The sequence below is a fragment of the Leptinotarsa decemlineata genome, unplaced genomic scaffold (assembly GCF_025532065.1).
Source record: "Leptinotarsa decemlineata unplaced genomic scaffold, Ldec_3_MD MMD2_tig00026369_RagTag_RagTag, whole genome shotgun sequence".
In the NCBI taxonomy this organism is placed as follows: domain Eukaryota; kingdom Metazoa; phylum Arthropoda; class Insecta; order Coleoptera; family Chrysomelidae; genus Leptinotarsa; species Leptinotarsa decemlineata.
Window position 1 is genome coordinate 3,172,448 of NW_027412709.1, and position 27,258 is coordinate 3,199,705.

Genomic DNA, 27,258 nt, shown 5'->3' on the forward strand with positions numbered 1-27,258 from the left:
AGATAATCAATTCAATCAACTTTCGAGAATGCAAGCTCAGGCTGAGCTTGAGGAGTCGACTTAACTTTATGAGACGGCATTATCAGTGAGAGATAATTGGCGAAAAGAGTTGGAGGCTGCATTTCAAAGTGACGGCGATTAGTTTTGGGAATGATAATGTGTTTTCAATATCTTGAGTTGAAAAATATAAGCGGGAATGGAGTATACAATTAATTTGGTTTGGTATACACAGAACGTTGCGAATGGCTGGGGCAACGTTTACCGCTGCAATATTTTTCAATTCACATACTTATAATTGAAAAGAAAACAAAAATGAACTTTAACATTATTTTATTCGTAAATACAATAGTAGATACATTCAAACCATATTTGATTCATCACTAAGAATTTTGTTCGCTAGGAAGGCCTAACCACTTTACATATACTTTATTTTTTCTCTCTTCAACACCTTCTCAATCAGATATACGTCAGGATTCTCGGTTCGTAATAACTCTTCTTCGTAAAAACATCCTCTAATCGGTTGTTCATTCATATCTCCAAGATTATAGGTCGTTGGGGTGGTTTTATTAATTTTAACAATCTTGAAGAGCTCCGTGGTAAAGTTCGCAGTGTAAGACTTTCCAAAAATATTTTTGTACTTGCTTATACGTACAATATCATTCAATTGGAATCTGGGTTTACTTTGTTTTCCTCCAATTCCAGTGATACCTTCGAATTTCAATTTTGTTGTTGAATCAACATTGATGGGTGCCATACCTATTGTACGATGAACTTTATTGTTATATCTACTAGTTATAATTGAAAGAATATCAAGCCATTTGTGGTGACCTCTATCGAAAATTCCTTGTAGAGCGATGCCTTTATTGTACGAATCACTCTTTCTGCTATAGCCGCCTTCTTTGTGCTAAATATTGAATAATGATTGATATTATATTCTCGCATGAGAGATGAGAAGCTTCTATTGAAAAATTCTTTCCCTTGATCGCTTGTATATATTTGGGGGGAAACTTAGCTTCCTTCAGTACATATTTCATTGCATTAGTTATTGTACTACCTGTTTTATCTTTTACTGCTACAGTCGACAAATATTTTGAGTAACAATCAATCACTACAAGTATATATCGGTATCCTTTATTACTTTTTGCATAAGGTTGTAGTTCAGCTAGATCTATTTGCTATAGATCTGCAAAACCTTTGTTGGTGGTTATTCTCCTATGAAAATTACGTCTTGCAGGTCTATGTAATTCATTAACAACTTGTCGTTTGACATCACTTATTTCATTAGTCATTCTATTTCAAAATGATTAAAGGGAAAAGGTGATAATGTTACTGCATTGCATGATGATATGATAGTGATCATTACTTGAAGATATATCAATATATTATACCTTCTTCACGTAATTCTTCAATTATTGAAATTATTTCATTGTCATTTCCAGTATGCCCAGCTGACTTTGAAGCTACCAATAGTCGTAGACGAGCAACTAACTCTTTCGGTGAATTCCAGTACACATAATTCACAGGTTTAGAATTATATATTTTCTCCATTTTCTTTCGTTTGAGTGCTCCACCAATTTTACTTCTACTTCTTATTGGATATTGTCGTGAGTCTAATAGAGGTTTGATAACTTTTTGATAAATTTTTTAGAATTTGTGTTTTTGAAACCATTCTTCAGATGATATTGTTTATATGGAGCATTCGTTATTTTCAATATTTTGGAATATACTTGACGAGTTTCTTCATTACCAACATCTTGCGGATTCTTCAAAAAGATCATATCATACAAGTCTGGAGTACCTGCGCATTCATATTTTTTCACTTTATTAGCATCCCAAAATGAAATGTTTCCATCTTTGAAATGTACCACTAGACTTCCCATTTTCAGCTTTTGTGTAATAGGATCCATACGTACACCAAATGTTCCATCATATGCTGAATTTCTAGACTTTACATTATTCAAATGTTTCGCCAAAACATCTTCACGACTTTCATTCATATTAGGTGAGGAGTCATGATCCGAGGAATTGATGTGGGACGGTGATGATGTTTCGAATAGAGTTGTTCTCATATCGTCTTGAAGTGTGCTCGTGTCACTATTCACAGATGATACACTACCAAAAGATTGTTTTCTTCCTACTGGAGTACTCATGGGATAATTTGAAGTAGATTGAACATTTCCATGGTTTGACGATAACATTGATGATTTCAGAGTAGCGTTTGATGATAAAACATTCAATGGTTTCGTTATGGGCGCTCATACAATTTCTCAAGTGTTGTACGATTTTCAATATTATCATTCTTGATAAAGTTGAATTTCTGCCTGACAGCTTCTGTTGTCTCCACTAGTTGACGTTTCAAATTCATTTCACTGTTCTTATTTTCAGAATGATTTTTCGCATTCATAATGCTCTTTTTAAATCATAGCTCAATTCACTGATGAGGTGACCTCTACAATATTCAGTGATCGAATAAGTTTGAATAATAAGATCATGGATATATAAAACTATCGAATCCTTTGCGACATCTACCTTCATCTATTTTTCTGTCCTTATCAATGACTAGAAATCCATATTGAACCTCCCAGCATTAAACATACATCAATTGAAATTGTTTGAATGTTACATTGGGTGAAACATGATCTGAATAAATGTGGTGTAAATTCGTCTCATCTTGTTTGAACATTATAATGAAATTGGTATTGTCACGCACTAATTGTTTGGGTACCCGTGAATATGTCTGTGCTAGATAAAAACAATCAACATCCTTATGACGTCCCATACAGAAATATGATCTAATAATATCCTGCTTTTCACATATCACATCATCGAAAATGAAAACAGAATTCGGCTTAGCGTCGGAGGGTTCCACTATTTCTGCACTATTGCTGAATGTATAAAAACCTAATCCTTTTATAGGTTCCAAAACACTTCGCAAGTACTGATATTCAGGTTGATTGAGTGATTTCGAATAGAGATACACATTTCTAAATCTCAGTCCTTGTGGATGTGTTAATAGTGATATCATTGCATTCGTCTTTCCACAATTTGAAGGTCCTATAATGAGTCCTCGAACTGATGATGGAAGTAGTGGACCATGTCTGAATACCCTTTGTCCATTCAATCCATACCCAAATTTCTCATCTAGATTATCTACAGCAAACTTTTCTTTCTGTTTTACAATGCGCATCGTGCAGTGGTTGGAGACTATATAAATGTTATTAGCTTATTCATTTCAATGTGTACCATCAAACGATACGGACGTATTGAAAGTGATCATAAAATTAAAAGAGGTTGTGGTTTTGTTAATGATTTAATAAACAAACTTCCTTTCGAATTACATCTACCCGAAGGTTATCAATACTGTGGACCGGGTACAAAATTGAAACAACGTTTAGCTCGCAACGATCCTGGAATCAATAAATTAGATATTGAATGCAAAAAACACGATATTCAATATTTTAAGCATCCATCCGATCTTGCAGCAAGACATTTAGCCGACAAAGAACTTGAATACAGCGTTTGGGATAGGGTTAAATCGAAGGACGTGAGTATTGTGGAAAGAGCAGCTGCATTACTTGTCACCAACATTATGAAAACAAAAAGACATATGGGCATGGGTTGTAGTACCAATAAGAAAAAATGTAACAGGAAACAAACGAACAAAAATGAAATTAGAAAAGTTGCATTTGGTGCTGGGATAGTCCATAAAGTGCGAAATGTATTGAAGAAAGCTGATGGGAATCAATTTGTGACGAATAATAGCAAAAAAGCTATCACTGTGGCATTGCAGGCGGCACGTAAATACCTCAAAGCTGCCGGTGGAAAGAAGAAAATCCACACACCACGCATAATTCCTGTTCCCAAGATCGGTGGACTTTTGCCATTGATACCAATTTTTGCTGGACTAACCGAACTAGGGAGTTTGGCGGGAGCCGCTGCTGGTATTACCAAGGCCGTGAATTCGGCAAAAGACAGCAGAGGGGCTTTAATGAAAGCCAATCGCCACAATAAAACCATGGAGGCTGTAGCATTGGGCAAACGCGAAAGTGGAATATACCTCAAACCATACCGTAAAGGTTTAGGACTATATTTAAAACCATACAAAGCCACAAACAAAACAAAAAACTAATTGAACCCCTACCTCAGAGGCCTCTTACTAATCTCGATCTCAGTTATTATGCACAAAAAATGAAAATCCCACATTTTCGTGGTGTTCTTATGCGTGACAGATTACCCTCTTCAGGTCCAAGACAAAACGAGACAGCTATTGTTGATTTAGATGGAATAAGTGGACCAGGAACACATTGGGTGGCATATAAAAAATGCGGGAAAGAAGTCGCATATTTCGATAGTTTTGTAGATCTACCCCCACCATTGGAATTGACTCGATTCTTTCGAAAATGTTCGAATGTAAAAATCAAATATAACTATGATCGTCAACAGAAATTTAATACAGTTATCTGTGGTCACTTGTGCTTACAGTTTCTCTCTGAATAATTTTCTCAATAAAAAATGGATACAACACCAAAACTGGATCGGGAGGCTATCAAGGGAATGGGGTTTTCACTTAGGATGTTTTCAAAATATGGTACCTTGAAAAAAATGGATAAAATGATGCTTGCAAATATGCCCAAGGAAGTGATACTTGCATGTGTTGCACATGAGATTGCATATGTTTGGGAAAAGTTACCCAAACATCTACAAGATGACATCGATATAATGAAACATAGATATTGTTATGGACACCACCCCGATGAAAATTTAGATTCAGATGTTAATGATGGTCCTATACCTCGAAAATCTGTGTTGTATTTGTAATATAGAGGATGTGAATATCGGTATCAATAAAAATGATACTTATTACAATACAACACCTTTCAAAAAGTGTAAATTGTCTCAAATGTGCTGTTGCCGTGTACAACAATGAATTGAAATGTGTTTCTAAATATTCATCAGTCATGTCACGAAAGTTCGAGCTACAAGCTGTCGGAACAAGTGTCTTGAGTGCGGATTTTTTTCCACCAGTTGAATTGGATAGGAACAGCCGTTATGTATTAGGACTTTTGGGATTCTATGGATGCAACACAATCAATAATATAACTGAAGCTAATGATTTAGTGAGTTTCAGAATCAGTAATGACAAGTCATCGATACTCCAAAAGTTTACAATTGAAATTCCATGTGGTGCTTACGAAATAGAAGAGATCAATGCCGTCATACAGAAACATATCATGTTCAGATTGTTCCATGATAAAAAACCAATTGATATCGTTGCAGATGATATTTTCTATCTACACGCCAATAATAATACATTCAAATGTGAAATGCGATCCAAATATGAAATTGATCTGACACATCCAAATTCTATAGCAGAAATGATGGGGTTCGCTCATGACATATTTCCACCAAATCAGATACATGAATCCTCATTACCAATAAACATTACAACTGTGAGACTTATCCGCTTAGATTGCAATATAATATCTGGTTCATATATAAATGGTGAAGAATCCCACATTTTTTTCTCATTCGATATTGATGTCGAACCTGGATACAATCTTACTAAAGTACCACACAGTATATATATATATATATATATATATATATATATATATATATATATATATATATATATATATATATATATATATATATATATATATGCCTGTTAGTCCAGAAGGTCGTCAATTTGTTTATTTTGTTTATTTCAAATAGAAAAATTAATACAATTTATAAATATAGAATAATAAACATATATGCTCACAGAAGCAAGGGATTGCTTGTGCGTGAGTGAGAAAAGGTAAGTTGATATTCAGTAAGCATGATATAGAAACATACGTAAACGGTAAAATAGTTGAATATATTGACAACATTCATAATAAAAATATAAACAGTAAAAGCGAAGTAACGATAACACTTATAACTAAAATATATACGATAATAATGAGGGGTCATATTCGAGAAATTTGCGTCAGAATCGGGGTATATTGTCAAAAGCGGAAACTTCACTATTCAATTTGAGTATTGAATACACTAAAAGTGAGATTGTCATATTCGAGAAAATTTTATCACAATCGAGGCATTTTCATTAAATTTTGTTGTTGACTATATCACTAAAAAACAGTCTTCCGGTGGTTTGCATCCAAATTTTCAATTTATGTTTGAATGAGTTAATGTTGTTGATCAGTTTAAGTTCTGGAGGAAAATGATTGTACAATTTATGACCTAAGAAGCTTGTACATCGTTGTCCAATATTTTTTTCAGATTTGGGAATTTGCACAGTTGTATTTCTTTTTCGAGTAGGATAACTATGATCGATGGCTTTCAGTTCAATTTTAGATTTGTGTATGTTGATAATAACGTTTTGGCAGTATAATTGTCTTATATCTAGTGTTCCACTCAAAAGAAAGAGTTCGTTAGAGGAAAAGGTAACTTTTTTTTCGTGAATAATTCTCAGAATCCATTTTTGCAATACATTCACCTTTTCCAGATGACAATCAAGTACTCCACCCCAGCCCATTATTCCATATGTCAATTGGGATTGGATTAATGAGTAATATACGGTTTTCAAGTGATGTACATCCAAAAACTGTGTTAAGCATCTGAATCTACCAATAAGACCTCTAATATTTTTTGTAATATAATTAGTATGTTTGTCCCAGCGTAAGTGCCTATCTATTATGATTCCGAGATACTTGACAGATTCTGCTTCTGGTATTGTTGTACTTTTAACAACATACAGATTTCAGATTGATTGATTGATTGATTCAGATTGATTCACAACATTACAGTGCGTATTTTGGATGAAAAAATAAAATTATCGATTTTGGAAGTGAAGAAGAGATTTTCATTATTTTGGAATTGGAGAAAATCGAATAACTATTGTTATGGGTTTCATTTACAATAGACAAAATCGTATTGAACAATCCCAAACCAAAACGAGCTGCACTATCAGAAAAAAGTGTGCATAAAAAGAAAAGTATGCATAAAAAGAAGCTCATTCCACAAGTGTATGCTAAACAGTTAGCACATAACTCTCTGTCTGTGAGTGATCTTAAATTTTTGGAATCGATTGAATTGAAAGTGAGAAAATAACAATGGTGCTCGAAACAAACAGTGAAAAGTTGAATATATTCGATGAACCAGTGCTCGATCATTCTCTCATAAGTTTACATGAGCACACATATAAGCCCTACGGATCACCGCTATTCAGGAATTCGGATGAAATTAGAATTGCAATCAATAATCAAGATGTTATACTAGATATTGCCGAGGGCATCATTTACATAGAAGGTAAATTCACCCCGAAAGATGTAGCGAAAACATGCTATCTCTCGAATAATGCAATTGCATTTCTCTTTGATGAAATTCGTTACGAAATGGGTGGTGAACAAGTAGCTGTTGTTAGAAAACCTGGGATAACATCTACAATGAAAACCATGTTATCATTTGGACAATCACATGCTAACACATTATTGACATCTGGCTGGGGACTTTCACAATTGAAACAAGATATCTTGGATACAAACAGTCATGTTTTTAGTGGAAAACTACCACTGAAATATTTGATGAGTTTTGCTGAAGATTACAACAAAAGTATCTTGAATGCTAAACAGGAATTGATTTTGATTATCGCCCGATCATTCAAAAACTCATATATAGGTGAGGTTGATGCTGATTTGGAAATAAATAAAATCTAATGGAAAATAAGACACATTGTACCAGGTGATAAACACAAGCTCAAACTTTTGAGTAGAATAAACAAAAGCGGTCTGAATGCCAAAATCAAGTTGGCTTATCGTATGTGGGATCTCTATGAACTCCCATCATTACGTGGGACTTCTTCAGACATATGGGCCATCAAAACAACTAACGCTCTGGAAACTCCTCGTTTTGTCATCATCGCATTCCAAAGTACTGCCACATCTGAAGATAGAACACAGGATATTACAAAATTCACAACTGCTGATATCAATAGTATTCGAGTATACTTGAATTCTGAAGTTTATCCATATGAGCGTTGGAATTTGAATTTCGATAAAAAACTTGATGCTCCTGCTTATTATGCTTTTGAGAGTTTCCAGCGGAGTTACTATGATAAAGATATGAGTGAACCTCTGATGGACATTGGACAATTTAGAGAGAATCCACTATTCTTCATCGATTGTTCCCATCAACCGAATGCAACAAAATCATCAACTATTGATATAAAGATCGAGATTGAGACGAGGAAGACCAAGTTTCCAGACAACACTAAAGTATATGCATTAATTTTGCATGATACAGTTTTGACATACAATGCATTGGATGGTTCAGTTCACAGCAGATATTGACACTTTTTAAATTATTGATACCATTTCATTTTTCCACTCTATCATGTACTGTTTTACGATTTTTATTTTCTTTCATTTGTAACTGACTTATATCATGTATTTTAATTTTTCCTAATTCATATATATCATATTTATTGTTATGTAATCATTTTCTATTATATATAATGGGATTTAAATAAATAAAACATGAAAATGATACAGAGTTTTTTTTACTTGACATTATTTATGATTTATAGGAACATACAGACTATCTAAAATAACTTCTTTCTCATAGTCATCATTTTCGCGACCATCTTCAATTTCCTCTCGATTTTCATCATTCAATTCAAAGTGATGAATAATCCATTCTGGCAAGTATGGTTGGAGGCTATACAGGAATCTTCTCAGGTTCAGTTCAATCATAACCTCACAAAGTTGCCACAATTCCAATTCATTATCAAAAAATTTGTTACAAACTTCAGCGTCACTCCGATAGTTCTCAGCATCACGAAGATATAATTCGATTTGTTTTTCATCATAGCATACACTCATATCATAATTGCTTGCATGTTCAGCTCCATCACCCAACACCTTCAATTTAGACGACAAATGTTGAACCGATGATTTGAGATCTACAACATCGACCCAATCTTGACTTGCATACTGCATCCACATCTTTGAATGGTGGAACTGAAATCAAATAAAAAAAACAATTAGCAACCTCCAACTTGTTTCCATGATATAATACTCACATTTCCATTCTATTTGTACTTATAAAGTGAGTGTATTCAGCAAGTTAGTATTGTTTATATTTCCATATAATTATCATCTAAATCATCTAATATATGAATATTATTAAAACAAAAAGAAATTCACTATACATAATTACCATTATTATTCAATCATACTGAATTTGACTAGAGATCGCGTTTTCATACCTGCAAAACTTTGCGGGCTCAGACCTAAATACACCATCGTATATTTACCACCCGATGAGTTGATACAAGTTATATCGTCATCACTGAATTGCAACGAAATACGTTTTGGTAGCCATGTTTTAAATAATTTATCATTGCTCACATCTTCCAAAGTTAATAAAATAGAATAAGTTGACATATTCTTAATTATATTTACTTCATCAATTGGTAATGATGATAAAGCCTTTTGCTCTTGTATTTCAACCTCCTGTACAATCAAATTATTGATTTTATTCAAGTCTACTTTTGAAACAGACATGATGAAAATATGTATGAAAATATAAACAATTTCCAACAGCAAAATACACTCACCGTCTTCCTTCTATTACGAACTGAATAACACTCTACCAATTGCTTACTGCTGCAGATATATTCGTCTACTGATTTCATAGTGTGCCAGGCATTTCTTTTATGTTGAACAGCGCGAGTCACCCCCATCATGAAACCGTGAAAGGTTCACATTGCTAGTTGCTACCCACTAGAGATGCCTGACGTCACAGCCAAACCCACCTCCCAACTAGATGCGATAACAGATGCTGATACGAACAGGCAGTGGTCGTTGTGCTCTCGGAGAGGGCAGACGTTAGCACAGTCCTCGGCCACCTGCGTGTCACCATCGATAGCGAGGCTAGAGCGATGCGTTACGTCACAACTTTCTCCACTTCGAGTGAGGTGAGGGCACACCGATGAATACGCATTACTCAGCCAGACGTCGTGGAGTGAACATCTTGCTCTCTTACCGTTGAACGGTTGCTGCTGCTGTGACGTCACACCACTACTAACTTGGTGGGCTCACACCGATGGAGCATTTATTACTTGGAGGATCTTCGAAGTATGCAGACGTATGTTTCTACATAGACAAGCACATCATGAAACCCTGTACCGTGCATACACACACACACACATACAAAATCACATATGAAAAAAAAAATCTGAACGATTCATGAACCAGACACTTCAAGGTCACATCGCCTTGACTTCACTAAACAACAAAAAAAGCAATTAATGCGTCATAGTGGTGAGGGGAGACTTAGAACCGGAAAAAAAAATTCTGAACGATCCATGCACCAGACACTTCAAGGTCACATCACCTTGACTTCACTAACAACAACAAAAAAACGCAATTAATAGCAATTAATAGTGGTGGGGGGAGGCTTAGAACCGGCTCAAATCTCCTACTGACATAATAAGGAAGAAGAAGTTTAGGTTAAGAATGAATGAAATCTCGACCATCAGAAAGGACAAAAACCAAGATAAATACATCTCAGTTCTATACCACCAATATACGAAGAACTTTGGAAAGATTTTCAAGCAACTAGGTGTGAAGGTGAAGACAAAGTCGAGAATTCGGAAAAGTCAGGAATTTACGAAGTTGAATGTAAGGACTGCGATGCGAAATATTATGGACAGACAAAAAGATCTATTGAAGTAAGATATAAGGATCATATAGCACACTCAAAATATGGAAGACCTGAAAAGTCAGCAGTCGCCCATCATATTTTATAACAAAACCATTTCATAGAATTCAGTTCATTAAGATTAGTTAGATAAGTTAACAACAACAGACAACTAGATGCTTATGAGAGAGTAGAAATGAGTAAACATAATAACGATAACGGACCAATACCAAATAGCATACTATATAGCTTGTAAAAATTAAAATAAAAAAAATAGTGTTGGATTTACTGATTACTACATAAGGACACATTGCAAAAATAAATTTAGATAGGCAATATTGTGAAATTAAGTTTTTTATATAGCTGAAAATTGTTTTATATACAGCTATAACATTCAAACAGATATTGTAAAATAATAGATAAGGCAAAATTGTAAAATTAATTTAGGGTGGTATACCTGTATGGGTGGTACACCTGTATGGACTACCTGTAGGGTATATCTATATAGTATAAATAGCGTTAGCTTCGCGTTAGTTTCTAGTTCAATCTTCCTCTTGAAGATGATCACTTGGTGATCGAAACACGTGTCGAATTGTTAAAAATAACGATTTGGTGTTGGAAAAAAAACTCCAGTAATATTCATTACTACACCAAAGGTTCCAAACAGTGCATCATAAATAGAAAACCTTTCAGAAATCATCACCTACTATCTTTACTCTCATTGAACTAGATCTCGGTAACTGTAGCCTACTCCTTCAATGAACAATATTTTACGGAATATGTGTGCTTTTTTGTTTTTGATACGATAAATCGGTTGTGAACAGGCATAACTATGGCTCTTTCAGTAGTGCTTTTGAAAAATACAATTTGAAATGTGTAGTATTTTGGCAACAGTATTTCGCATAGGTACGGTATGAACAAATCTTGAAATGATTCTCAAGAAGATTGAATATCCTCTTCCAATATAACACATATCCTGGATTCACCTTTTCAAAAGACCGTCAACTCGTAGTTTCTTTGATGTCTACAACTCGCATAGTTTGGCTGTGATACCGGAAGTCGGAACATTAAAATGCGAAATTCCTAGCGATCCCGGAGCAAACACCAAACAACGATAAATCTCGTATTATTTTCCTGGTTAATGCTCAAAGATTGGTGTAATGCGACTCGTTTCCAAGCTGTCAATTTTTTGTCGTTCTCCTTCACATAGTTTATCTACATACGCGAAAGGAATTTGAAATCGCGCGTGTTAGTAGATAATGCTGCGTCTAGGATAATATTCCTATTTGAACGAACGAGTGTTTGAAAAAAAGCCCTGTTTAACGAATTGAGTTTTTGATATATTACAGGGTGTGCAGTACGGACTGATTTTTGGAAATTTTGATTTATCATGATTGAACAGTTGTAACAAGAACAAAATAATAATTCAACCTTTCAAGTCACGGAGTGAAACCAAAATAACTTTCTCATTTATTGCTTTGAGAAACTCCTGTTTTTCTATACATGCATTCTTCTTCAAATCAACGTCTTCAGGCATAATTATTCAATCCAATTTTCCACGTAATTGCATAAGTACTTCCCCAAAGACGATCCCTCGAGCGACACTCCGCTCAGGCATCAGATAAGGGAAGAAGAACGAAGGGTGTGGGGTGAGGATCAGTCGGCTTTCACTATTTGTGAGCTGCCAGCAGTAGATGAGCAGCTAATTGATGAAAAGGCGACTGGCATAGATGGGGTATCCAATGAAGTGATTCGTAGGGCGATCGAATATAAGGAAAAATGTATGATGAAATTGTTTAATGCCTGTCTGGAAAAAAAAGTTTTTTTTCCTGCAGTATGAAAGCGAACCAAGGTCGTGTGGATGCCAAAAAAGGACGGAAACCTCAGGCCCATCAGTTTACTAACAGGCATGGGGCATATGTTGGACAGGCTTCTTAATGGTAGGATTCAGGTCTGGTGTGAAAGGGAGTTGAAATTTAATTCTCTCCTAACCAGTTTAGTTTCAGAGGAGGAATGGAAACAATAATGACTGTGGAGAAAATGGTTAAATCTGTCTGTTTGGCGTTAAAATCTGTTTTTCCGTTAACCAGCTGTCGCACCCCTACGAACGACAACCCTCAGAAGGCGAAACTTGTGCGAGCTAAGGATTAACGAGGTCTTACCTTTTAACGTGTGATTCCTAACATGGTGTCCTAACATGGTGGAACAGACTTTGGCTAGAAGACAGCAAGTGGTTGTAATTCTCTACGTCAGAGGATCGTCACGAAGAATAAGAAGAATACATGCTCTCGGTATCTTATGTTGAAATTTCTGCCTGTCTGGCCTGCATTCATAAGTTGAGATCATGAGATCATAAAAGACGCTTTGAATTCTGTTGTTAGATTCAAGGAATGTTAGAAGATAATAATTAATTTATCAGATGGAGCAACATTTACATCAAATGAAACAGTCACTTACCAAAACTGTCGTTGATGGAGTGATTCTAATCCAAATTTTACCATAAAAACTCGCAACGAGTATGGAATCATAACAAATGTGTGGTGTGGAATAAAATAATTGGACCTTTTCTTTCATGAATCTTTGAATGCGGGCCGTTATTTGCTCTCTTAAAAGAATGAATCAGAAGCTTTTTTTGATAACCTTCCCCTCCTTCAGCATCAGCACATACTGTTCACACAGGATGGTGCCCCATGCCACAGTAGGTTGAATGTAAGACGATACCTTGAACATTGTTTAAATGGAAGAGTCGGCTTTCTGAAATTTTTTAGCCTTCTCGGTCTCCAGATTTGACGACACTCGATTTTATTTTGTGAGGTTACCTAAAGGAAAGTGTATCTTTAGCGGCCATTCACAGATGTTGCTCATCAGATCATTACAGAATTGGTTCAGAGTATTACTCCGGCTATGGAAAACTTTCGTGATGAAACAATTACCTATATTGGAAGAGGAGGTGAATACATTGAGGGCTCAGTGAATTGAGGAGCTAATAATTTTCGTTAAATTTTTACAAAATGAATTTTGGTATTTTTAATTTCAATGCGTCGTAGAATATTACAAGCAGGCATTATATAATTGAATGGTTATCAACTGTTCATCAAAATGTGGGTTTGCTGTTCATTATTGATTATTGATGAAATTTGAGAAAATCTTTGAAAAAAATGTAAGTATCTCTTTTTAATATGCAAACTTTGACTTTTCCAAAAATTAATAATGAAAAAGTTTTCCATATGCTGTCGAATTAAGTAGATACATAGTTTTTTTACCTATGTTTACCCGTACGGAGTACGGGTACCCGTACGGAGTACGGGTAAACATAGATAAAAAATTATCAGATGATAATTATAGTTTAACAAGAAATCGTTCTTGGACTGAGGTTGAACGTTTGATCTTTTCCAGGAAAAATAGTTATATTGAATTTTCAATATTCTTTATGTTGCATTATTTCATTGAAACCTTTTGTTGTTTTTGATACATTTACCAGAATTTTTCTGATATTGAATTCATAGTCAATACATCGTCGGCTTCATGAATTTCAATTGTATTGTTAGTGATATTATTTTAACTACTTTTGTTGCGCATGGATAATTTATTTTAAATATTATGTAACAGGCAGAAATGTCATAGTATCTCAAATCAATTCAAAGAAATAAGATCACAAAAAAAGGAAAGAAAAAAAAATCACATCGAAGGTGCTGCTTCGTTCCCTCCTGATCATAAAAGAGGACATATGCCTCATCGCTCGCAAGTGATTTTGGCAAAATTGGGAACACGTGTGAATCGTTGTATTCATGCCACGTGCAACTATATTGGTGTCTGCAATATGCTGTGTAATGCCCGTGGTAAGTAGTCCCACTGTGATTTGAAAGTGCATATAGAGTATAACGACAAGGAGCCACAGAAATGTTAAACTTGTGAAACTTCAACTAAATTGTTTTCAGAGTTTTATGCTACTTGGATGTTGGAAAGAATCCGAGAAATGTAACAATAATGATGGAAAATTATTGTGACATCTGATTTTCAGAAGAGGTTGCCTCTTGGGATGAAAAAAATGTTTCAGAGAATATAAGCACGAGAAAATTCTTTATAAACCGATAAACGAAATTAAATGACACAGATATAAGTTTTGTTTGAATGTTGGTGACAAAGTTTCTTCTTGAGTGTTAACCGTACAGACAAAATGAAATGTTTATTATATGAATGTGAAAGACAGTGAAATAGTTGTGAGGTACGTTACATGTGATATTGTGAATCGTAGTGAATATTTTCCAAAGCTTTCCAAAAATATTGGATGCGATAAGTACCGAGAGAAATTCAACTTACACCTGCCTTACACCTGCCTGTTCAAAAAATTAAGTGGATTTAAATTTTTCTCAAAAAATATTCATTTATTCATCAATTATACTTGTGCCAGCGTTTTTTCTGATCATCGAAGTACTTCTGACATGTACTTTTTGGTATGTCCTTGAGCTCTCTCAACGATTTAATTTTTATACCCCCAATCGTCGCAAAACGCCGCCCTTTCATATGTCTCTTCAATCTTTGGGACATATAAAGGTCGCAGGGGGCCAAATCTGCTGAAAACGGTGGCTGAGAATGTACGTAGCCCGCGAAATTTGAACATTAATCTCATTCGTGATGCACTGTTTGGAACCTTTAGTGTATTAATGAATATTATTGGAGTTTTATTCCAACACCATACCGATTTTTACCACCTCGATTAGTGTTTTTCTTGAAAATGATTACTTGATGATCAAAATATCTGTCGAGGTGTTGAAAATAACAGTTTGCTGTTGGGGGTGAAGCTCCAGTAGTATTCATTGGCCTTATTTTTTGAACAGTCTGCGTATTCCAAAATGAAGTCTGAATATCCCTAGGAATAAACTAGATGAGAAAGTGATAATTTCTTTTACAGTTATTTTTGTTTCTTTAGTTTTGATGATGTTCATCATCACTTGCTTATTATGAATACGCTAATGAACATTAATGAGACTCTCCATGATAATACAATTTTCACAAATACAATTTTTATTTTAGACGCGTTTCGCTAACACCTTAGCTTCATCGGTGGTAATATTATTCCTACACACTGGTCTATAATTCTCCTATACAACAATAGTAGTTACTTCACTTAATTAAGTGAGATAATTACTAGCTAGTATTTTTTCCTTATTATTATCTTGGATTGGCTCATTGAACCTTTTGTGATAGTGAATATAATAATTTATTTCACCTACCCATTCCATGTGTCGGCAGTTGAGAACTCTCATAATTTTTCAGTAAATTCTCCAAAACCATAGTGATGTTTTTACTAACCACGTCATTTGTCGGTACTCTCGGAGATCTAATCGTGAAATTAGTGTAGCGTACTCCATTGTTTTTCGCATGGAAATTAACCACAACGTGCTTCAACGACATGTTTTGATTGAGCAGGTTGGTTTCAAGACTCAGCCCTTGGTTTGCTTGTGATAGTTTTGAACCACTAATCAGCAGTCTGAAATGAAAAATATGTTACAAACAAGAGTTGCGAGTTATCAATTGGAAATAGTTATCAATTGGAAATTTGTGGGGCAATATATAACAATTTCGTCATTTTCAATACACATTTCAAATTTAATAATCAAACTTCACATAAACTTATCGTTGCGAATCGTTAGTTTCAAAAACATGAAAATAGAGCTTTTTTAATTTCATACAAAAGCTTGAGGGAAACTTCTAAAGGAAGGAGGAAAGCGATTTAGTTTAGAATTAACACATAAAGTTGTAATGTTATGAATGAAATGGGAACTTCATCTCATGATATTATCCAAATAGGTGATGATGAGGTGATAACTCTGAAAGTTATTCATTGAGGATGATAGTAGGTATCGTAGGCAACTTTCATATTTTATACTAGCGATCCGCCCCGGATTTACACGGGTGCAATGCTGATACCAAATATAAATTCACTCGCTGGAAATTTAAGGGCGAGGAGGAAAAGTGATGAAATAATAATTTCGTTTTAAGGACGGCGCCCCAGTTGTAATATTAAAAAATCCTTTCTTATTGCACATCTGCAACATAAAGCAAACCCAGACCCAAAATTTAGAATATATAGAATATTCCAACTGTGGCGTCCCAGAGGGGGCCTTCAAAAACAGGAGCCACGTGACCCTCCTTTATATTAAAAAAAAGTTGATGGTGCTCTCTAGACACTAGGCTACGTGACCACAATCATTTTTATGCCGGAAACGTAGTGAATTTCACTGAATTTCACTTGACCTCGATAGCTTGTTCCGTTCAGAAGTTAAGGGGGGGAGGGACGACTTTTTACGTGCTCGTTGTATATGTGGACGAGGTTTTAACGTATTGTGAATTATTAGTGTTCAGTACAAGTACAACTGAGGAAACTACTGTTGTAGTAAAACACGTATTGGAAATAAATCATATAGGTATTGTGAATATTTGTAATTATTATCATGAATAATCCTGAAATCAAATTTCTTTGAGTTCGTTCTACTTAAAGAACAACAACAAACAACTAAATACTTTCATACTTTTTCCTCATCTCCATTTTTCGACTACTCAATCGAATCAAATATTACGATAGCTAGTCGTTTAGAAAACCGAATAATCAAATGATCGACTTACGCCAGCCATTTGGAGAAGGAATTACCCAACTATTTACACCATTTCCATTCGGAAGATTGAATCCCAGGATAGTATTTGTGTTGGGAAACTATTTGGAGGTTAATTAATGAGTTCAAATGCCGAATTCACTCATTTCCCTCGATGTTGCTTTCGACAAGGGTTACCAGGATATTTATTTCCTTTGAATTTCTCTTCCTTATTCTGGTTCTGTGGATTACTCGATGTTGTATTATTAATAACCGATGAAATTGGCTCGGCTGGCACGACCACATATAAATAAAGCGCTTAGCGATGATTTCCAAAGGGAAAATTGATACCATGAAAGTATACGCTGAAATATGAATATACGTTTTTTGAAAACTTCTGGAGACTGCATTTCGTATAATTATGTCAAATGAATTGTGCGCATATTGGTCTGAGTTTTAAAATTTTTTTCTTTTGCAGCAACTCTGCAGCTTCAATAGCTGAATAACAACTGATGATTGATGGAACGGTATGAAATATAGCAACCTGAATTTTATAACTCAGATGTTATTCTGTGTATTAGACATAAAACTCAAAGGTAGATTGTCATATTCACAGAAATAAGGGTAAGGTTGATGACATTTCCCTTACGAAGACGTCATTTATGGGATCGACGAGATTCGTCCTCTGTGTTTCACTGCAGCTCTCACTGCAAAGAAAGAACTTCATTCATTGAATCATAAAAGCATTCAAATTCAAGAAAATATGATCCCATAGATGTCTTTTTGGTTTAGCCTAGCATAACTGATGAGACATGTGGCGGGCCGAAACATTGCTCTCTGGTATTGAATTATGAATGTGTTGTTTGAGCTCGGTTTTTTGAATGAAGAAAAAACATTGATTGATAATTATAAAACTTTTATGTTTTTTAACATACTTACTTTTATATATCAAGTATTGCGAGCTCTTTAAGAATTAGTTCGACTGAACATATTCCCAAGAAGAAGTTAGAAGACAAGATAACCTGCAGATATAGTATTCGAAGCCTGGAACTTCTCTACTTATTATTCATTGTTCAGATTTTATTGTGATAATAATCTAGTCAGAATAATTTTTGAGTCGTGAATGTCCTACAGAAATCAACCAATAATATTCTTATCATCTGGAATATATTATTTGAAGCTCTGTCGATGAAACCTGACTAAACAAATGAATATTCTATAAACTGTGCAACACGGATAGTCTATTGTATGTGTCTAAGGTTACTAAATATAAATTTGGGATGAGTTGGACTCTATAAGATCATGGTCGAGGGTATTTGACTGTCGAATAAAGAACAAACCTAGGAATTAATGGATAGTATTGGATATACTATTGTATATGCTTCTGAGTTCGCCTACTACGGATCAGAGAGTTGCTCTTCATATCATACCCGAGTCACTTCTTATGAGTCTTACACGGCTCTTTCATGTTGTGTGGATGTACTCTGCTGCTATTGAGACAGTTTTTTGATCTTACCTGAAAATCATAAGGCGTAAGCGGCTCAGAGATTCAGATTCAATCACTTCAAAACATGTAGTGAGGTTGACTCGCATAAGATTTTGGAACTTTTTACTTTAAAATTCCTCTACTTTCATCTTAACAACAAAAATTCAGTAAAAAAGAAAGTTTTTCCTTGGCCTCTGAATGCTCTTGATTTTGACCTGCCAGAAGAGAACTAACCCCAGGCATGGATTCGGTAGCCTCAGAAATGTATAATAAGAATGTTTTTCTCTGCTTCTGCTTCTCAGCGACCTCAAAAACGTATAAGTGTATTATCCTTGGTCTTGCTATGCATTTAACGACCTCAAAATCTTACGATTGACTTAGCCTTAGCCGTGTCTATAGAGAAAAAAGAGGACATCTAAACATTCGACATTCCCAAGGACTGTCGTCCACATTTCGAAAACTGACCATTTTTGAAGTCAGTGACCATGGACACATTATGACGATGGCAATTACAATGCTGAATTTCATTAGTTTGGACTTCCATTGTCTGATATGATATAAAATGATTTGAAATCCCTGAAAGAACCAATACAATCAAAAATGAAAAAACAAATTAATAGCTGAAAATAACAATTATATTAAGCAAAAAAACGAAATGAAATTACAATAAAACGGAATGCAAGCCAAAAAGTGAAAATTCAACAATTAAATGAAAAAAGAAATGAAAAAATTAAAAGACTCCAAACCAAGTTGCTTCACGACGTTTCGATTGTTAGTATCCACAATCTTCGGGTGATGGAACAGAAAACACATAAGGTTTGTGCGAGTTCCTTCCAGCAAAACAACATAAACTTCGCTTCTCTAAATTTTACCGCTGCCTATTTTTCCTAACCGTAGTTTTTTTATTGAAAGATTATTTCATGGTGCTTTCATGTCCTAATGTGACTGTAATCACCAATTAATGTTTTGGTATCAGTTTTCCGACTATTTCTAATTATATGAAATATTCCTATATCAGAGTATTTGCTATTTTGTTTGCAGGTTTCTGTAGGCAACTGCGACAGACATAACCGATGGCGATGCGGTTTTGATTGAATTGATCTACTTTTCTGCGATATGCAAACTGAAAATGTCCCAGACGTATTCATATTCATCAATCAGATCGGAATTCAGGTGTTCGATTGTTTTCAAACCTCCTCAATTCGCCACTTCTTGAATAATTGGTATGATTTGTGTATTACTGGAGTTTTATCCTAACACCAAATCATTATTTTCAACACCTCGACACGTGTTTTAATCACCAATTGATCATCTTCAAGAGGAAGAGGAGTTTAATCTTCCTCCAAAAGATGATCACTTGGTGATCGAGGTGTCAAGGTGTTGAAAATAACGGTTTGGTGGGATAAAACTCCAGTAATATTCATTACTACACCAAAGGTTCCAAACAGTGCATCACAAGGATTAGTGTACTCTGAAGTGCCGAAATTCTATTGTTATTTGAGATTTCTTCCCTATGGTCAAATTTATTTTTGTGTTTGTGTGTATTTCGATGATCTCACTGTATAGCTGCAGATAGTAACCTCTCGTTTTATATAGCGTGCGGTCAAAGGCAATGACCATGAATGCTATCTGAGAGATAGTGGTCTAGCACTGCCAATTTCTCTGTTTGGCTGAAGCGGCAACTTCTTCAATGGTCCATCAAGGTTAGGTTAGGTTAGTGATTTGCTCCACTATCTTGCCGTCTAATTGCATCTTTTAAATGAATATAATTATCTGCGCGCAATTTGGCTTGATTGTTTTTTATGTAGTTTAGTCTTTCAGTTTCTATTTTTGCGTATTCATCTACCAAATATTGACTAAATAGAGCGCGATATTTAACCTAAAATTTAACCTGATCATTATTTTGTATGAATAAAAACTTACAGCAGAGACGGGTTTTTTCAAGGGCAACTTAGTTGTGGGATCGCATTGTGTTATGTTGACTGAATAGCCATCATCCCCCCAGCAAAACATCAACGGGAAGGCAGCACGTCATAAGCTCGATGTATCTCACTGATACGCTGAAGTGAGTTACTTCGGCTTTCGAGGATGATATCTCTTCGGTCAAAATGCTGATCTACCAATATAACAGCCCCTTCATTTGCCGTTGGTACATTAAATCTGTCTCTGTGTTCTCTTTGTGGTTTTTTATCTGCATGTATTACGACCTTGAATGACTCTGAAGGCGATATTTTATCAATGGCTATTTTTCGATATTTTATGTATGGGTTCACCTCATGTAACATAAGCTGCAATTGTTTGATTGAATTTGGCCTCAAATCAGGAAATTTAGAAGATCGAATATTAACTTCTCTATCATCTTCACCGACGAAATGAATTTGCGGAAACTGTGCATCCTGCCCAGGTTCCGGTAATATACTTCCAATTAAATGATAGACTTGTCTTTGAACTTTAAAAGTTGGTGAAAACCCGCCTTCTTTTATTTGTTTTCCATCAAAGGAAGTCATTTGAAAACAGGCATTATTTTTTCGGATATTATCCATGAAGTGTACATGATTTGGGTGTAAATCATTAACCAGACTGTAAAGTGGTTCAGGCAGTTGTTTAAACGGTTCAAGTTGTATTTTACCGGCGCTACAACACATGACAGGTGTCTCATCTTTCCACTTCAAGGCATTACACTACTGACACTTATACGTCATAGAACCAAAGACTACACTGCTGTCAGTTCCATAAGCAATATCTGGGTCATACGCCAAATCCGAAAGCAACTCGCTTCTCCTTACACGCTGAATTGTATTTTCTCTATACCGTGACTGAATCACCCCATGCACATCGGTATTCCTGGCCTGATATAGTGCATCCGATTGCCAATGTTTTCAGGGTTTGCAGCCTGGTAGGTGGCGAGAGATTGCCTGTGTTTCTCAGGGTGTGCAGCCTGGTAGGTGGCAACAGCTTGTCTGTGTTTTTTAGGGTGTGCAGCCCGGTAGGTGGCGACAGCTTGCCTCTGTACATCAGGGTTTGTTTTTCTTATATTCAGACACAGCTTTACGGTGGGATTCAGGTAGACTCTGTCCATATTTTTTTGTGCCTTTTTTATTTGATTTTTTCGTGTGTAATTAGTAAACCTTGCCCTACGTTTGTTTTTTGTCACAGACTCAGATTGGGACAATAAACTTCTTATTAAATTTTCATCAGAATTTTTCGAAGATACAATAGGTGAATGTTCACCCTCTAAAACAGGTATCTCCAGACAACCCTTATTAACTTCAAGTTGCGAAGGTGTATCAATTCCAAAATCATGTTCTTCTACAGCTACCTCCATACGACGCTGAGTAATTTTCTGTGCTGCTATGGGAAGATAGACATCAAAATGCCCACTGGACAAATCTTTGCTGAATCGTAATCGCCTTACCGGATAGTAGTTACATCCAGATTCCGTATATATGAGACCGTTTCTATAAACTCCAAAGTTAAATGGGAATATTAATCATGCTGCTATTAACTCACAAAATCTGCCATAAGTAGCATTTTTCATCATATCAGCTAAATATTTGTCAGGTGTTACGTAGTTATCACCATTCCTGGTGATAACCAGGAATGATCTATAACCAAAACTACTAAACCGATACAAAGCAAATGCAATCCAAAATATGCCAAGAAAAGAACAGCCAAAATCGTCAAATATAATGCGCTAGAAATATTTGGGTATAGTATGTACTATTAGATATGGCGGCCACTCTTCATCGGGTATATGTAACTCAGTGAAAACACAACGATAGCGCGTTTTAAAATACTACCAACGCCATCTCTTGTCAACATTTAGAACTTAAAATTATTTTGTTCATTTTAATTTATTTGTTCCATTAGGTACTGATAGGTTCAAACTCATGCATTAACATCCTCCATCATCCCTTGTTTTATCCCCTTAGGGGTGGAATTTATCAAAATCCTTTCTTAGGAGATGCCTACGTCATAGTAGCTTTATGCATGCAATGGCTCAGCCCGATCGGTTTGAAATTGACAAAGTTTCATACAAACTTTCATCCCCTATTTTATCCCCTTGGGGATAGAATTGATCAACATTCGTAGGCGTATGCCTACGTCATAACATCTACCTGTATGCCAAAATTCAGCCCGATCCGTCCAGTGGTTTGGGTTGTGCGTTGATAGATCACTAAGTCAGTCAGTCAGTCATCTTTGAGTTATATATATATTTAGAGATTTTTTGAATGTTTGGACCAACCCACAGGAGTATTTGGGTTCATATGGAACACTATGAATTTTGAATCTTCTTCTTTTCAAAAAGTCGAGGCATTACGAAGATTTTTTCTGCAATCAGAAATGCGTATGCAATCCAAATTGTTTTTCATCAAGCATGAAACATCACTTGGAATGAAATGTTTGATATAAGCATTACTTTATAGTATATTATTACTAAAAATCCCAGAATTTATCAGGAAAATGAATCTGTTTCTGTTCTGTTTAAAATCTGATTTTTCGTTAACCAGCTGTCGCATCCCTACGAACGACAACCCCCATAAGTTGAAACTTGTGCGAGCTAAGGATTAACGAGGTCTTAACTTTTAAAGTGTGATTCCTAATCGACCAGCTATTTCAATATTTTAACGCTGATGATGCCTTTGAGCAAATGCTGCAGTAATATGTATTGAAGATGTACTCAGATTATATGGACTTATGCAAAATCAAATAGAAATCTTGGCAAAAAATATTTGTAGTGAGCTTCACCCGAATCGTCGTATTTCAGACATCCAAATGTTTGAACGAATACCAAAAAAATTTGAGAGACTGCACCACTTTCGCGAGTTCTTCACGAGAAATTTCTCATGAACTAGGGATTTCTCTAGAATCTACCAAAAATATTTTATGAGGAAAAAGTACGAATGCTACAGGATACGCAAAGTTCACCATCTCAATAAAAGGGATTACGGAAGGAAAAATATTTGAAAAAATGAATATGGACCGACGAAACAAAATTCACCAATAATGGTTGGTTCAACAGAAACAATCATTTCAGGTGGAATAAAATCGATTAATTTCCAGGAAAGGTTCGGAATGAATTTTTGGTTGGTAATTTTTTGAACAAATAAACTAGTTATTTTCTTTTACAATAGGCATTCGAACGGTGGAATGTATCTTATTTTTCATTCAATGAGTTTGATTGTGGTAGAACAAACCTGTAGTGTTCTACACTGCAGTTTTGAACTTCGCCTTTTGGATATTAAATTGTATTTCACCCAATAAAGACCATTATTATTATCATTATAGCTATTTCCAAGACAGTGAGCCGTCATAATGTCGAAAATTGTCTGAGAAATTGTATAAACAAACAACTTATATGCATTCAACACAGAGGTTTTTAATCTGAGTATTCAATATAGTTCGTCAATATTTCGTTATAAAACATTTTTTTTTGTTTGATTTCATATGAAACTCTATTGTATTATTATGAAAAGCATTCATACGTGTAAAATAAACACATATTTTACTTTCTGAATATGCAAGATAATTATTGATTTTTATTTTTGAATGAAAAGAATCCTTATGACTGACATTTCTGAAGTCCATAAGAGAGAAATACAGAAAAAACATCAAACAATTGGAAAACGATGTTTGTACAAAATTGAAAACGGATGAAGCCAACTGAATATTTTATTGACTGAAAGCTGTGTGCCATTCTAATTTTTCATTTTCCGAATCAGTAAACAAAGAAGAGGTAAAAACGCCGACTAGGCAGTTGTATTGTACTCTTACCGAGACTTTAAAAGACATCGACAAAACTGAAGTGCTACGATTTGAGCTCTCCAGATCAATAAAAATTCATATTTTGTCTTTCTACACAATTCTATCAAAGTATTATAATGGGAATATATTAAATCCCTTCCATTAGGGTTGGTAAAAGAATAATTCAAATTGTGGCGGAGTTGCCAGGAATACTCAATAAAGATAATTCAAAAGCCAACGATGAACAAAAAATCGAAGTTACTTTTCTGACTTGAATTTTGCTGATCTAGAAAGTGAAATATTGATGAAGTTGTGGAGAGGATAAGGGAAAATGTTGAAATATAAATACTATTAGGACGTGACGAGAATATAATGATTAAGAGAACAAACATATAACTGGGTTGATTAATGTAGATTTACCAGCCACATTTTCATCTAGATGCTATTTTTCGTATTGTCTACAAATATTAGTGATGATTATCGACAGACCTTCTACCGACCGGTCGGTCGACTTGGGTGCTTTGTTCACTCATTCAAACGTCCGCCGCTTTAGCCGATGGTTCAAGCCACAGGCTGAACAATCGATTTTCACTTGCTATCGTCCAAACTGTGTTAGGAATCACACGTTAATCCTCAGCTCGCACAAATTTCGACTTCAGAGGGTTTTCGTTTGTAGGGATGCGATAGCTGGTTAACGAAAAAACATATTTTAAACATATATTAGAACATATTGAATTTCTCCTGGTCAAAGTCTCTTTAAAACATATTTTTCCGTTAACCGGCTGTCGCTCCTCTACGAACGACAACCGTCAGAAGTCTAAACTTGTGCGAGCTGAGGATTAACGAGGTATTACCTTTTAACATGCGATTCACAGCACAGAGATAACCAGGTTTGGCGAGTATAGATAAGAAATTACCCGAGAAAGTAAAAAAGAGAAGACCAGACATACTTAAAAGAAGAGAAAAAAGGATATGAGAAAATGTGTTTCGGGAGTTTATCGTCGTCGTCTACTACTCAAGATTACATTGGATTACATTGGATACATCCAAATGCAAGAAGATGACGATCAACCTACCAGCTCTGATTACAGCCTCTCAAATAGTGAGTCCCGGAACTACTATTAAAAGAGTAAGGAAATACTTTATTACACCTAAGTTAGTAACAGCTTTGGACTGTATTAGAAGCACCAAACATTACCTGTGATGATTTTTCGACAAATCAATCTTCCATTTCAATGCATTAGCATTCATATTAGAAAAAATAAAGGGGAAACATGAAATCAGTTTTTCAGAATCATTTGCTGGATATGGTGACCATTCACTGGGATGGGAAATTATTACCTCAACTGAACGTGAGAAGTTCTTAAGAAGAACGCCCACCAATTTCCAATGTTCAAGAAATTCAGAGATAATTGAAAAACAGTCTATCTACACGCGGTTCGCTTACCAAGTTAGCGTCTTCAGGACGCTAAGACGTTGGAAAAAAAAGTCTGGCATTTACGAAATAAGCTGCGACGATTCTCATAAGGAATATGTTGGTCAAACCAACGATATCGTTCTTCAGAGTTTTCTACCATATACTTGTATTGGATGTCTGTAGGTTTTTGGGCCTGACGTTTCATTTGCAAGAGACATTACCAAATGCGATACGGTAATGGTCTTACTGCAATACGTAAATCGAACATGTCAGGACCCTTTTCAGTTTGCGTATTTATGTAGTTACAGGTAAACAAGGGATCAACATTGCACCAATTAGGTACTACTTTGAGTTTTCGTTTCTATTTCCTGATAAGAATAAAAAATTAGTTGTTTTTGGAGCAAAGTGGGAGACAGAAATGGATAACACATATTATACTGAATTGAAAATTGGAACTGACATTACCATAGGTGATACGATTATGGTCTTACCGCGATACGTAAATTGAACATGTCAGGACCATTTTCAATTTGCGTATTTATGTAGTTAGAGGTGAACAAGGTATCAACTATGCACCAATTATGTACTACTTTGAGTTTTCGTTTCTATTTTTTGATAAGAATAAAAAATTTGATGTTTTCGAAGCAAAATGAGAGACAGAAATGGATAACACATATTATACTGAATTGAAAGTTGGAACCACATGAAACTTTGAATTGGGAATATATACAGCGTTTTCTCTGTAGATGCCAACTACTCATGTCGGCAAAACGTTGAAATAACAATTTGAAAGAAATCATGACCTACAATCTTTAAAAATGATAAATATAATGAAACCCGACCACAAAATCCTCACTGATTTTGAACTGAGATAGTTTAATTCACGAGTAAGCAGAACTCAATGCTCGAATTGTTAAAAACGCAAATTTCAGATATCAGAGAATGAAATGTTACTTCAATGAAATTCACTGAAATCTTTATTTAAAAATATGAATGTCATTCACATAACATTGATATGGAAAGTGCAATCAGAACAACTGCTGATATTAATACCTTGCGATGTTAAAGAGTCTTGTAATATATTTGAACTAGCCGAGTTGACAATTTGATGTGCATTAACATTTGATTCTTGAAGTGAAGAGGACGATGCTGTAACGCTGGAGCTAGCTGTTGGGATTATTCTTTCAGCAATATCATTTTCATGAGGAATTGATTGAGCGATGTAACCCTCAGCTATTGATGTAGACTTCCATCCTCCGTGCTTCTTAATATCCGTTATATTTGCTCCTGATTCTGCTAGCAAAGAAGCATAATACGTTCTGAAACAGTGA

The 27,258-nt window shown here is 35.1% G+C and overlaps 1 protein-coding gene across 1 annotated transcript in view; it reads right to left on the minus strand.

Moving 5' to 3' along the window:
* Positions 1-27,258, minus strand: part of LOC111515159 (gamma-aminobutyric acid receptor subunit alpha-2) — a 137,211-nt gene that overhangs the window by 62,360 nt on the left and 47,593 nt on the right. The window contains exon 2 of the mRNA XM_074185197.1: positions 15,921-16,177. Coding sequence (XP_074041298.1) covers positions 15,921-16,177 — 257 coding nt within the window. The remainder of the gene's footprint in view (positions 1-15,920; positions 16,178-27,258) is intronic.